Source organism: Pleuronectes platessa, chromosome 16 (genome assembly GCF_947347685.1).
Source record: "Pleuronectes platessa chromosome 16, fPlePla1.1, whole genome shotgun sequence".
Lineage (NCBI taxonomy): Eukaryota > Metazoa > Chordata > Actinopteri > Pleuronectiformes > Pleuronectidae > Pleuronectes > Pleuronectes platessa.
The window spans coordinates 17,784,848-17,797,765 of record NC_070641.1 but is presented as its reverse complement, the minus strand read 5'-3'; the positions used below and the strand labels follow the sequence as shown (position 1 = coordinate 17,797,765).

Sequence of the window (12,918 nt, the reverse complement as noted above, 5' to 3'; positions counted from 1 at the left end):
ACAGATATAGAAGAAGACCCCCTTCGTCAACAGAAAATCTGAAATGACTTATGGAATAATTACACTTTACAGAACCATTCCTCTGATAATAAAAAGCACAAATAAAGAGCTTCTACATTTTGGGTTCAACAACCCCGACAAAACACTGACAGACTAAACAGATTCTTTTCAAAAGGATATTTGATGCAAGCTGCAGTACCTTCTGCAACCACCAGCAACAGATTAGTTCTTGGTTTCACTTCTTAGGAAACAGGAAGGATTTATAACGGCTCACACACAGACAGACAGCAATTCCCTATCAGCAGCACACTAACAAAGGTCGGTACTCCTATTTTCTGATCACTATTTCCTTGATTTACCTCGGTTTTCTTTCAATATGATTGTTGAAGCAATTTTAAGTTCTCTACCTGCAGGTTTCTACACTGAAAAATTACTCAGAAGTCCAGAAGTTTAATATGCGTCCCCCTTGTGTCTTATATATGTCGAAAATAAGTAGACGGCATCAGGGCTGCCTGTACTTCCACTTTAACACTGCAGTGAACAAATGGCAATCGGAAAAAGAAAAAAATTTGATTCACACAGGTGTGCAGCTCTTTGTGCAACAGCAGCTGGTCTTTACTTACCACAGCTTAAGTATAGCAGGTCAATTTTACAGTTTCAGGATGAAAGCTGCAACCAGCAGCCCCACAGGCTAAGCAAACAACCCATTCCAAACAGGAAGGTTGAGAACAGGAGCTGCACTCCTAAAAATAATTTAGTTTTATCCCTAGTTAGAAATACATGTATGGATTGATAATATGGGGCGATATGGCAAAACAAATTGGCTAAGGTTATCGATAATTATCATATTAAATGTCATGTTATCAATTTTAGGTGTAAAAACTGATTTTTGCTCCCGCGTGAAGGTTGTGGTTCAAACTCTTTTAGGAGAGTGACAAACACTTGATTAACAGCAAATAATTATCTGATGAATACACATTATGTATTATACCTCCTTACACAATGCATAACCATTATATCAATATAATCAACCTTTATTGTATTGCTATTGTTTTATTGCCCACCATGCCCAGCCTTCCTTGATATATTTTTCTTTATCACAACAGGGTGATGAGGATGTCTGGAAGAGTCATGAGTTGCTTTGCAGCTCTGTTCCTTGCACTGGCCTCTGTGTCAGCTGTAGAAAGACTCAATTCAATTAATGATTTGAAGAAAATCAACTTTGGTCAATCTGTGCCCAAACACACTCTTCTACTTCTCCACTGGTTTGCCAACGTAGTTGAAATGGACAGCAACAACATCATAAGGTTGACCTTTGACCCAAACAATGAAGATTTTGGATCGCATCATTATGGCAACTATGAGCAGGTGCTGGACCCACTGCCTCGGGGTTACAAGTACTACACTGTTGGAAATCTTCTTCCAGACAAACATGAACAACTTCCAGGTTATGTCACTCATCCCCGGGCAGAGTATGTAGGAAGGAACCGGGACCGGATTGTGTTCAGTGTAAGAATGCAGAACAGAGGACGGCAACTGATAGATCGAGTGTACATCACACAGCATTATGGGCACCATAGAAATACGACATATAATCCTGAACATACCTATGAGATCACGACTAACCTCCTGAGACAGATCCGAGAGTTTTCTGTGGGAGGATACTCACTGTCCATTCTCAGAAATCGCTATGGAAGTAATGCTAGTGATTCCCAGTTATCAGAAATCAGAAACATATGGGGGAACCTTGCTTGTCTTGGACTGCTGTTGTTTATTGTGATCCAGGAAAGGTACAACTACAACCAACAATGGTACCGCCTTCAGAGTGGGTCAACAGGAGGAAACAAGGTTGTGACACAACCTTACATTCCTCATAACAACTTCCAAGGCCCCAGGTCAAATTGGGAAACATGCTTTCTCATTTTAGTAGTTATATGTATATTTGTCTTTGCCATTCTTAGTTCCCTCTTGAACTTCAGTGGAAGGGGAAGATAAAAAAATTTAAAAAAAAGACGAATCATACAATACGCGATATTACTTTTAAGATGATTTGGAATCAAGTAGTTAAGACTGATCAATGGACCTGGATAAGGGCTAATTCTAAAAGATGGTGTATGTTTTGTTTTCATGTTTATTTAAATGTGTGCTACATTATTTTCTTAACACTGTTCTGGTAAATATTGAGAGAGGTTGTTTTCATGGACCAAATACTGAAAAATCACAGTCTCCAGTGTGTCACTTCAAGTCAGCACTAGTTTATGCTAAAGTACCAACATAAAAACGATCTGATCAGTACATGATCTTTACAAAGTGTCGACATCAGTTAAAGACAGTGGTGTAATGTTAATTCAGATTAAGACTTGCATATTAAAATTTAATTTGTAAGAATCTTACTTGCCTGGGAAAATTACATAACAAAAGATGAAGGACATGTTTTACATTTAGACCAAGCAGTGTGGTCCAAGGAGTACTACTTACAAAAAAATAAACCACACAGTTAATTACAGCACAAACTCTTCTTTAAAATAACTATTTTTGTACACATTAACGCATTATACTGGTTTTAACACTTCAGGCTTAATTCATATTCAATGTCATGCTCCAGCACCTCTAATCCAATAGTGGTGACTCACTGTTCTTTCATATGTGTTTCCTAGAGATGAAGAGAAAGCAAATAGCTCTGATGCATAGATGAAACCAACAAGTGAAAGGATCTATGGCGTGCTAAGCATAGCTCACATTGATAATGTATTAGCATAACAAACAAAAAAAAGAGATGTATATTTTACATATGGTTTTGTATTCTTGCTACAATATTGTAAATGGGGTGTTGATTGAATACTCGCTGCCATTTGTTTGGTGTGTAAATAAAAGGTTTAAAAGACAACACATTTATCCCTCCTTCCTTCCACTTCCTCAATAAGACAACATGTGGTAGAACAGTGGTCTATAGAAATAATTTTTTATTTCTCACACAATGTGAGATCACACACAAATAGAAGACCCCCCCCCCCCCCCCTTGTTTATTCAATGTTGATGAATTAATTTACTAATTCAACATATGGGTTAAACTCTAATCTACATAAAACATCACATCCTCAGTTCCTTTGGTTGTGCTTAAGCCAGTTTCAAATTTAATTCAGCTGAAGTAACTGGATCAGTTTGTGTTAAGGATATTCACCATGAACTTTTTAACTTTAGTTTAAAAAGCCAGTCATGGTACAAATAAGACAGGAAATATTGAATAGTGGTCATCAGTGAAAATGACATTGACACTTAAACTTGAGTTAAGAAAAAGTATGGAGACAAAGATCTAGAATGAAACTTAGTAGAGAGCTCGCCCCCACCAAGGCCCACAAGTCCCCTTAAGGTCAAATCCATCAAATAACAGAAAAACTCAGATATCAGTCCACTTAATATGCCAGATTATTTCCTACAAACTCCATAAATATCTGGGGAATGTGCAAAAATAGCACGAAAATCCCTATTTTGCGTCGCACAAGAAAGTGGTTTAAAAAATCCTGGAACTGGCTCTTAACAAAAAGTCTCATCCATCAACCAGTTTAGCAGTTTTGTGTAATACAGTTAACAAAAACTGACGGGCGAAAAACCTAATCTCTTCAGTTAGGGTAAATAAGGCTTTACAACAAACAAGTACGGCCATGAGAAACTAATCTGTGATAATCATACTAGGTAATAATAAGCCAGGCTTCATTAGAAACCCTTTAGTCCAAAAGACACTGTCAGATACCTGCACATGCCAGTTATCTTCTTCAGCACAAAATGTGTAATGATTTATGGAATACTTACACTTTACAGAATCATTCTACTGATAATGCACGAATAATCAGCTTTTGCATGTTGTGTTCAACAACCCCGAAAAACACTGACAGACTAAAAATTATATTTTCAAAGTGTCTGATCCAAGCTGCAGTACCTTCTGCAACCACAAGCAACAGATTAGTTACGTTTCATTTCTAAGGAAACAGGAAGGGTTATAACAGCTCACACCCAGACAAACACAGACACGATTCCCTAACAGCAGCACACTAACAAAGGTGAGTGCTCTTATTTTCTGATCACTATTTCCTTGGTTTACCTCGTTTTTCCTCTCAATATGATTGATGAAGCAATTTTAAGTTCTCTACCTGCAGGTTTCTACACTGAAAAATGACTCAGGTGAACCATATTTAAAAAGGGCAGCTGACAGTTTATTCTGTTAGAGTGAATTTGGAGAGATTTGCAATGTGCTTAGTCAGCATTGTTAGAATTTGTTTTGTTATCGCTTTTTATTAAAAATATTATCATACTTCCTTGTTTATATTATGTTATAAGTTTACTGAGTTGATTCCATCCACTCCTTTAGTTTCTGTAATATGGCAAATTCCCCCACAGTGGGACTAATAAAAGGATCATCTTATCCTCTTACATATAATATTTCCAAATTAAGCAACAACGCACACACATCCAATTTGCAGCCTTTAATGTCCCCCCAGTGAAAATCAAGTTTTAAATGTGTCCCCCTTGTGTCCTTTATATGTTGAAATAAGTAGTTGGCATCAGGGCTGCCTGTACTTCCACTTTAACGCTGCAGTGACCATATGCAAATTGGAAATAAACAATTTTGATTCACACAGGTGAACAGCTCTACAATATGCAACAGCTGCTGGTCTTTACTTACCACAGCTTAATTCGTGCAGGTCATTTTAAAGTTTCAGAATGAAAGCTGCAACCTATGGAGGAATATACATGACTTAAGTATAAATAAATACAGAAATAAATAACTAAATACGTTAATAACAGAAATGTGTAAATAAATGTCTTAAATATATTTGCATATTTACCTATACCCTGATTTATTTATTTTTCGATTTCGGTGTCTTTATGCTAATGAGAAAGGCGGGCCTAACCTCAGTCTCGAGCAGGATTGGTAAGACATTTATTTAGACATTCCTGTTGTTATTAACGTATATATTTATTTATTTATTTCTGTATCAATTAATTTATTTCCTTTATTTATTTATTTCTGTATTTATTAATACATTTATTTATACTTAAGTCATGTCTGTTCCTCCTTAGCAACCAGCATCACCACAGGCTAATAAGCAAACAACACATTCCAAACAGGCAGGATGAGAACGGGAACTGCACTCGTAAAAATAATCTTTCGATGTATCCCTAGTTACAAATACATGTATGGATTGGTACTGTGGGGTGATAGGGCAAATAAAATTGGGCCAAGGTTATTGATTATTATCATATTAAATGTCATGTTATACATTTTAAGTGCAAAGACTGATTTTTGCTCCCGAGTGAAGGTTGTGGTTTCAAACTCTTTTATGAGGAGAGAATGACAAACATTTGATAAACAAAAAATTCTGAATCTGAGGAAGACCATTATGTGTTATACCTCCTTACACAATGCATAACCATTATATCGATATATATAAAACCTTCATTTTACTGCTATTGTTGTATTGCCCACCATGCCCAGCCTTCATTGATATATTTTATCATTACAGGAGGATGAGGATGTCAGGAAGATTCATAAGTTGCTTTGCAGCTCTGTTCCTTGCACTGGCATCGGTGTCAGCTGTAGAAAGACTCAATTCAATTAAGGATTTGAAGAAAATCAACTTTGGTCAATCTGTGCCCAAACACACTCTTCTACTTCTCCACTGGTTTGCCAACGTAGTGGATATCGACAGCAACAACATCATACGGTTGACCTTTGACCCAAACGATCATGATTATGGATCGCATCATTATGGCAACTATGAGCAGGTGCTGGAGCCAACGCCTCAGGGTTACGAGTACTACACTGTTGGCAATCACCTTCGTGACAGACGTGAAGAAATTCCAGATTATGTCGCCCATCCCCGGGCAGAGTATGTGGGAAGAAACAGGGACCGAATCATATTCAGAGTCAGGCTTCAGAACACAGGATGGCAGCAGATAGATCGAGTGTACATCACACAGCATTATGGTATCCCTGGAAATACGACATATGATCCTGAACATACCTATGAGATCACGATTAACCTTCTGAGAACAATCCGAAAGTTTTCAGTGGGAGCAAGCCAGTCACTGTCCATGCTCAGAAATCGCTATGGAAGTAACACTAGTGATTTCCAGTTATCAGAAATCAGAAACATATGGGGGAACCTTGCTTTTCTTGGACTGCTGTTGTTTATTGTGATCGAGGAAAGGTACAACTTTGACCAACAAAGGGCCAGCCTTCAGAATGAGATAAAAGGAGGAGGAAATGAGGTTGTGACACAAATTGACATTCCTGAATACAACTTCCAAGGCCCCACACAAAATTGGTTGAATTGTGAAACATGCATTCTCATTTTTGTGCTTATATGTATATTTGTCTTTGCCATTTTTGGTTACCTCTGGCTTTGAAATGAGAAATGAGAAAAAGGCTGTCCAAACAAAACATTTTTCTGTTCACTACTTATTTTTCTCAATTGTTTTTAATTTCTTATTTAACTTTACAAAGAAAAATAAAGAAAAAAAAGGACGAAACATACAATACACCATTACCTTTAAGTTGATTGGGAATCAAGCAGTTAGGAAGATCAATGGACCTGGATAAGGGATAATTCTAAAAGCTGGTGTATGATTTGTTTTGCTTTCATGTTTATTTAAATGTGTGCTACATTATTTTCTTAACAATGTTCTGGTAAATATTGAGATAGAGGTTGTGCATAACAAACAAACAAAAAAGAGATGTATATTTTACATATGGTTTTGTCTTCTTGCTACAATATTGTAAATGGGGTGTTGATTGAATACTCGCTGCTATTTGTATGGTGTGTAAATAAAAGGTTTAAAAGACAACACATTTGTCCCTCCTTCCTTCCACTTCCTCAATAAGCCAACATGTGGTAGAACAGTGGTCTACAGAGACATTTTTATTTCTCACACAATATGAGATCACACACAAATAGAAGACCCCCTTGTTTATTCAATGTTGATGAATTAATTTACTTATTCAACATATGGGTTAAACTCCAATCTACATAAAAACTGTAAAAACATCACATCCTCAGTTCCTTTGGTTGTGCTTAAGCCAGTTTCAAATTTAATTCAGCTGAAGTAACTGGATCAGTTTGTGTTAAGGATTTTCACCATGAACCATTTACCTTTTCTGTTTAAAAAGAAAGTCATGTTTTAATAAGACGACAGGAAAAGTTTAATAGTGGCCATCAGTGAAAATGACTGACACTTAAACTTGAGTTAAGAAAAAGTATGGAGACAAAGATCTAGAATGAAACTTAGTAGAGAGCTTGCCCCCACCAAGGCCCACAAGTCCCCTTAAGGTACTCAGATCTCAGTCCACTTAATTTGCCAGATTATTTCCTCCAAACTCTATGAATTATCTGTGGAAGTGGCAAAATAGCAAACTGGTTCCTAAGAACAAAAAGTCTCATTCTTCAACCAGTTTAACAGGTTTTGTGTAATACGGTTGACATTAAAAACAGATGGGCGAAAACTTAATCTCCTCAGTGGAGGCAAATAAGGCTTTACAACAAACGAGTACTGCCATAAGAAACTAATCTGTGATAATCATACTAGGTAATAAGCCAGAAACCTTTTAGTCCAAAGGGCACACTGTGTCAGATACCTGCACAGGCCAGTCATCTTCATCAACACACAATCTGAAATGACTTATGGAATAATTACACTTTACAGAGTCATTCCTCTGATAATTAAAATCACAAATAATCAGCTTTTGCATGTTGGGTTAAACAACCCCGAAAAAAACACTGACAGACTAAACAGATTCTTTTCCAACTGAAATTTGATCCAAGCTGCAGTGCCTTCTGTAACCACCAGCAACACACTTGTTATTGCTTTCATTTCTAAGGAAACAGGAAAGGGAGTTCGAACAGCTCACACACACAGACAGTCACAGACGATTCCCTAACAGCAGCACATTAACAAAGGTGAGTGCTCCTATTTTCTGATCACCATTTCCTTGATTTACGTCGGTTTTCTCTCAATATGATTGATGAAGCAATTTAAAGTTCTCTACCTGCAGCTTTCTACACTGAAAAAAATACTCAGAAGTTGAACCATATGTAAAGGGCAGCTGAAAGTTTGTTCTGTTAGATTGAATTTGGAGAGGTTTACAATGTGCTGTCATTATTCTTAGAATGTTCTTCTAAAATCTTGTTATATTGTTATTTAACATCGCTTTTTATTGCATACATTATCATATTTCCTTGTTTATATTATGTAATGTTTACTCAGTCTATTCTATCGACTCCTTTGGTTTCTGTAATATGGAATATTCCCCCCCAGGGGGACTAATAAAGGATTGTCTTATACTCTTACACATAATATTTCCAAATTAAGCAACAACACCCAAAAACACAAATTTACAGCCTTGCACACCTTCAAAGTCCCCCTAGTGAAAGTCAAGTTTTTAAATGTGTCGCAATTGAGTATTTTGTATGTTGAAATAAGTAAGACTGTGCTTCCACTTTAACTCTGCAGTGAACAAATGCCAATCTGAAATAAAAAGAAAATTTGATTCAGACAGCCAGGGAGAAGGAAGTAGAGAGAAAGAAACCAATCCTGTCATCTTGTGGGTGGGACTCAGTAGCTGGAATAGTGAGTTATGAGTTTTTATTATTTGTACTCGACTGCAAGTCAAGTTTCCCATTCATTAAATAATGTATAATTGTAATTAATCAAGACAAAATAAAAAAATATGCTATTATTACAATTTGCTAAGGTATATTCATTTAATATGCATACCTCTGTAAACTAAATAAATCATCTAGTGATCGAAACAAAAAATGGATATTAGGTATCAGAATTATCCATCATGGGGATAAGCATTTAGATCAATCCTTTGTAGCAAATACAAGTATGGGTTGGGAATTCTCAGTATGAATGAACATCCAGCTAATATTTTCTAAATATCTTTACAGGAGGATGACGATGTCAGGAAGGGTCATGAGGTGCTGTGCAGCTCTGCTCTTTGTACTGGTCTCTGTGTCAGCTGTACAAAAGCTCCAATCAATCAATGATTTGAAGAAAATCAACTTTGGGCAATCTGTGCCCAAACACACTCTCCTGCTGCTCTACTGGTTTGCCAACGTAGTTGATATCAACAATAACCATGTCATTTGCTTGACCTTCAACCCAAACAATAACGATTATGGATCACATCATTATGGCAACTATGAGCAGCTGCTGGACCCACTGCCTCGGGGTTACCAGTACTACACCGTTGGCAATCTTAATGTAAACAGTCATGAACAACTCCCAGGATACGTCGTCGCTCCCCGGACAGAGTATGTAGGAAGAAACATGGACCGCATAATATTCAGAGTCAGGCAACAGAACACAGGAAGATCTATGCAGACAGATCAAGTGTACATCACACAGCACTACGAGACCTCTGAACAACAGGGGACAAGGTATGACCCGGAACAGACGTACCAGGTCAGTACCAACCTTCTAAGGCAGATCAGAGAATTTTCTGATGGGGAACACCAGGACTCACTGTGGGATCTCAGAAATCGCTTTGGCAGTAGTGCTGACGATCACCAGTTAGGGCAAATCAGAAACACGTGGGGTAACCTGGCCTGTCTTGGCCTGCTGCTGTTTATTGTAATTAAGGAAAAGCACTCCTCTAACAAACAGAATAAAAGAGCTCAGCCTCCAGCGAGAAGAAACACGCAACCGGATTTTGTTATCAACATCCCAGAATACCAACCCAAGACACTTCCCAGACAAAATCGCATGAAGACTGATGGCTCGTGGAATTTGAGAGATGGGACTCAGCTTAAGGTGACGACCGGCAAGGATGGAGGAGCCAGGATTCTTTGGGAGAATGTTACTGAAAATCGCCCAAAGAATGGAGTGATGGTTGTGCTTTTCAAGAACCAAAGGGACCAGGAAGCAAGCAAGACTTTTAAGTGCATTGGGGACAGTTATTCAGGCAGTTGGGACACCTCAGTGCCGCTAAATGATGGTCTTCAGGCTCGACTGCATAAGGTGAGGATACAGTGGTGCTGCTTTAAAGTGGTGGGAGAGGAGATATGCAGAGGTCCTGAGTTTAAGAATCCCACAGCAGACAGAGCAGTCAATATAAATGGCTATGATGCAAACCTCCAGCTCTTTGTAAAAGATGGCAAGGCATGTGCTCGCTTATTCGTCAAGAAGACCTTCAGAAGTTGGAAGTCGGAATTTAACAATTCTTGGGTTGGTTTCTATGCCTCTGCAGCTAAAGCCACAAATCAGTATGAATGGTGGCAGTGGCAATGGGCAACTAAATTCAAATGTAGCACGGATGTTCAGAGCTCCATTCATGATGTATACGAGTATCACTCAGGTATGACAATTGCCCCTGGAGTCCAAGCACGATTCATAGGCCGGCCTGAGGTAGTTAAAGCATGCACTCTAAGCTGGGGGAGCTGAAGATGACTGGATATGCATTGCAGACAATGTTTAAGTGGATGGAAAAATCAAATCTGCTTCTTGCACATATTGTTAATTTTTGTTTATCTCTCTTCAAATGCTGTCCTGTTGTTCATCGAGTCTTGCATTTGCCAATTTTGTGAATTTTTTGTAACATTGAGACATATTTGTGATGAAACAACAAATGCTCTGAATAACAGAACATCTCTAGTTTTCTTGGACTGAAAAGCCTCAGTCTGTCTGTTGTGAATAGCTTTTAAGGGGATCTCACTTGTCTGAATGTTATTACATCACAAAACATTAAAACAGCAGTTTCATTAGAAGAAGAAGTGAAGTCTCATTGGTTGTATTTCACAAAAACTAAATCTGGACATTATGAGCCGATTGGTTGTACTTAAAAACCTGAAATGATTTAATAATACTGCAGTCTTCTCTGAAATGTCTCCTTTTTGTAAATCCTTTCAATTGCTCTGGCATGGTCATAAAGTTCCAGGCTTTATTCATGCAACAATGTCATGCTCCAGCATGTCTAGTCGAGTAATAGTGACTCACTGTTGCTTCATTCTGTTTTTGAAAAAAAGGCTGTGATGGAGAAATGAAACAGAGAGAAAGAAACTGATCTACTCTGATAATGTATTAGCTTTTAGAAACTGGATGTTTTCGGTATTGTATTCTTCTTGTAATGTTGAAAATTGGGGTTTTATAAATCACATTGTATGTATCAGACCCATATCAGTGTTTTTATTGCAAGTTAAAGAAAGATGTCACATGATGCACAACACGTACACAGATGAGCGATTTATCAGAAGGATAAGTTCCAACCCTTGTGACATTCACAAGTCCTCGTTTCTAGCCAAGTCCTGAAGTGACCTATAAAAAGGCCTTTATGTTTGTGTCGAAGAGATGAGAACCGTTTTAATGTGGTGAAACTCAGCAAGACCAAGCAAGACCAAGCAGGTCACAAGATGAGTCATTACTAATAGCTAGGGCAGATTGAGCTTAAAGAAAATACAAATCAAAAAGGTTCCTCTTTGGAGTGACACTGCTTTTTGTTGACATATTAATCATCTCATAATAAAAGTCTAATGCACTGAGTCAAAGAATCGTGATCTACAGGAAACTTGTTACTCCTGCTACAAAATAATACCAAATATTTAGAGGTTCTCAATTTGTGGCAGGGAACTATAACAGTGTAATCGCAATATAAATTTCATCACAGCAATAAAACTTAGTCCAATATATACACCGATATAAAGCACATGCATTGTGCAAGCAGGGTGAGGAAGTAAACATAAAATTGATCTACCTCAGATATGCTAAATGTTTTGATGTTTGTCATCGTCTGCTCATAAAGATGTTTAAAACCAAAGCCTTCACTCGGAAGCGAAAATCAGTCCAAACATTCCTCGTGAAAATGATCGATACGAACTGGCCCTGCCCCACATACCAACTAGGCTAATGATCTTCTAATGCAGTCGTGTTACATTTCTTCATCTCTATTAAAGCACTCCGTCTTGTGCTATGTGTGATAAGTGCCACGCCCACCATGACTCTGTGTTCAACTCTGATAATAACACTGGCTTTGTCTATGCTAACATACATGTTTAATGCTGGCGATAGAAAGTAACTGAAAATACATTATCTCGATAAAAAAAAGAACACTATAATGACACAAGCTGGTGAAAGGAGAAATCTGTGGAATTAGACAGGCACTATTCTCCTGTATAGATATAATGTAATATACATAATATGTAGTGGCATATACAGTAATGTGTGAGGATGATCAAAATTCCTTAACACTCAGAGCCATTCCCTGGGAAAAGAGGGAAAATGTCAAAACGCAATGTTAAAGACAGTGGATTATTCCTGGATCCACCCCCTGAACCAGACCAACACCAAAATTGAATGGGTTCTTCCCTGACTCGCCACATCCTTCCACAGTTTCTTGGGAATCTGTTCAGTTATTTTTCTGTAATCTTGCTGATATATAAAAGGACAATGGTTAAAACACAATCTTGGCTGAGGTAAAGAGGAAAAAAAAAAAAAAAATTCACAGAGAAAAATATCCATTCAGGGATTTAAACTTATAAACCCAGTGGCTCTGACCAGATATTAGACTGACTCTGTAATATGTCATCACAATGACGGCAGACAAAATATATATCACGCTTTAAGGCATGGTCGGGAAACAACGATGAGCGGTGTACAGATTGAATGAACGTCTGTGTGTGTGTAAACATGAGATCACATCCTGTGGAAGACTGGACACAGCTGCTCTTCATTACAGCCGACAAATCAACTGAAGCAGAGCATGTCATTACAGCACCTTGAGTTTTACGACACAAAAAAAACCTACCAGCTTATCACTTATCAGCATGTTCATGCAGTCACTCTCCCCTTGGCGAGACATTCTGAACCTGCCTATTCAAGCCCAAGATCACTTTTTAATTTCAAACTCGTTTCATTTAGGTAACG

The 12,918-nt window shown here is 37.8% G+C and overlaps 2 protein-coding genes and 2 long non-coding RNA genes across 7 annotated transcripts in view; 3 read left to right on the top strand and 1 right to left on the bottom strand.

Annotated features, from left to right (window-relative positions):
* LOC128459065 (septin-9) overlaps positions 1–12,918 on the bottom strand; it is a 72,967-nt gene that overhangs the window by 24,030 nt on the left and 36,019 nt on the right. The gene's annotated exons all lie outside the window — the stretch shown is intronic.
* LOC128459069 (uncharacterized) lies at positions 5–2,887 on the top strand. Its single transcript, XR_008342094.1, has 2 exons — positions 5–318; positions 1,107–2,887. It is a non-coding gene; the product is annotated as an uncharacterized LOC128459069 (long non-coding RNA).
* Positions 3,970–6,846, top strand: LOC128459070 (uncharacterized). Its single transcript, XR_008342095.1, has 2 exons — positions 3,970–4,058; positions 5,523–6,846. It is a non-coding gene; the product is annotated as an uncharacterized LOC128459070 (long non-coding RNA).
* LOC128459067 (uncharacterized) lies at positions 7,827–11,169 on the top strand. 2 transcript variants are annotated; one of them, XM_053444174.1, is made up of 3 exons: positions 7,868–7,955; positions 8,509–8,625; positions 8,949–11,169. In XM_053444174.1, exon 3 carries the CDS (start codon positions 8,953–8,955, stop codon positions 10,441–10,443), a length of 1,491 nt encoding a protein of 496 aa, XP_053300149.1. In that variant the 5' UTR covers positions 7,868–7,955; positions 8,509–8,625; positions 8,949–8,952; the 3' UTR covers positions 10,444–11,169. The 2 variants fall into 2 exon arrangements, with proteins under 2 accessions (XP_053300148.1, XP_053300149.1); XM_053444173.1 differs by lacking the exon at positions 8,509–8,625 and having other exon boundaries at positions 7,827–7,955.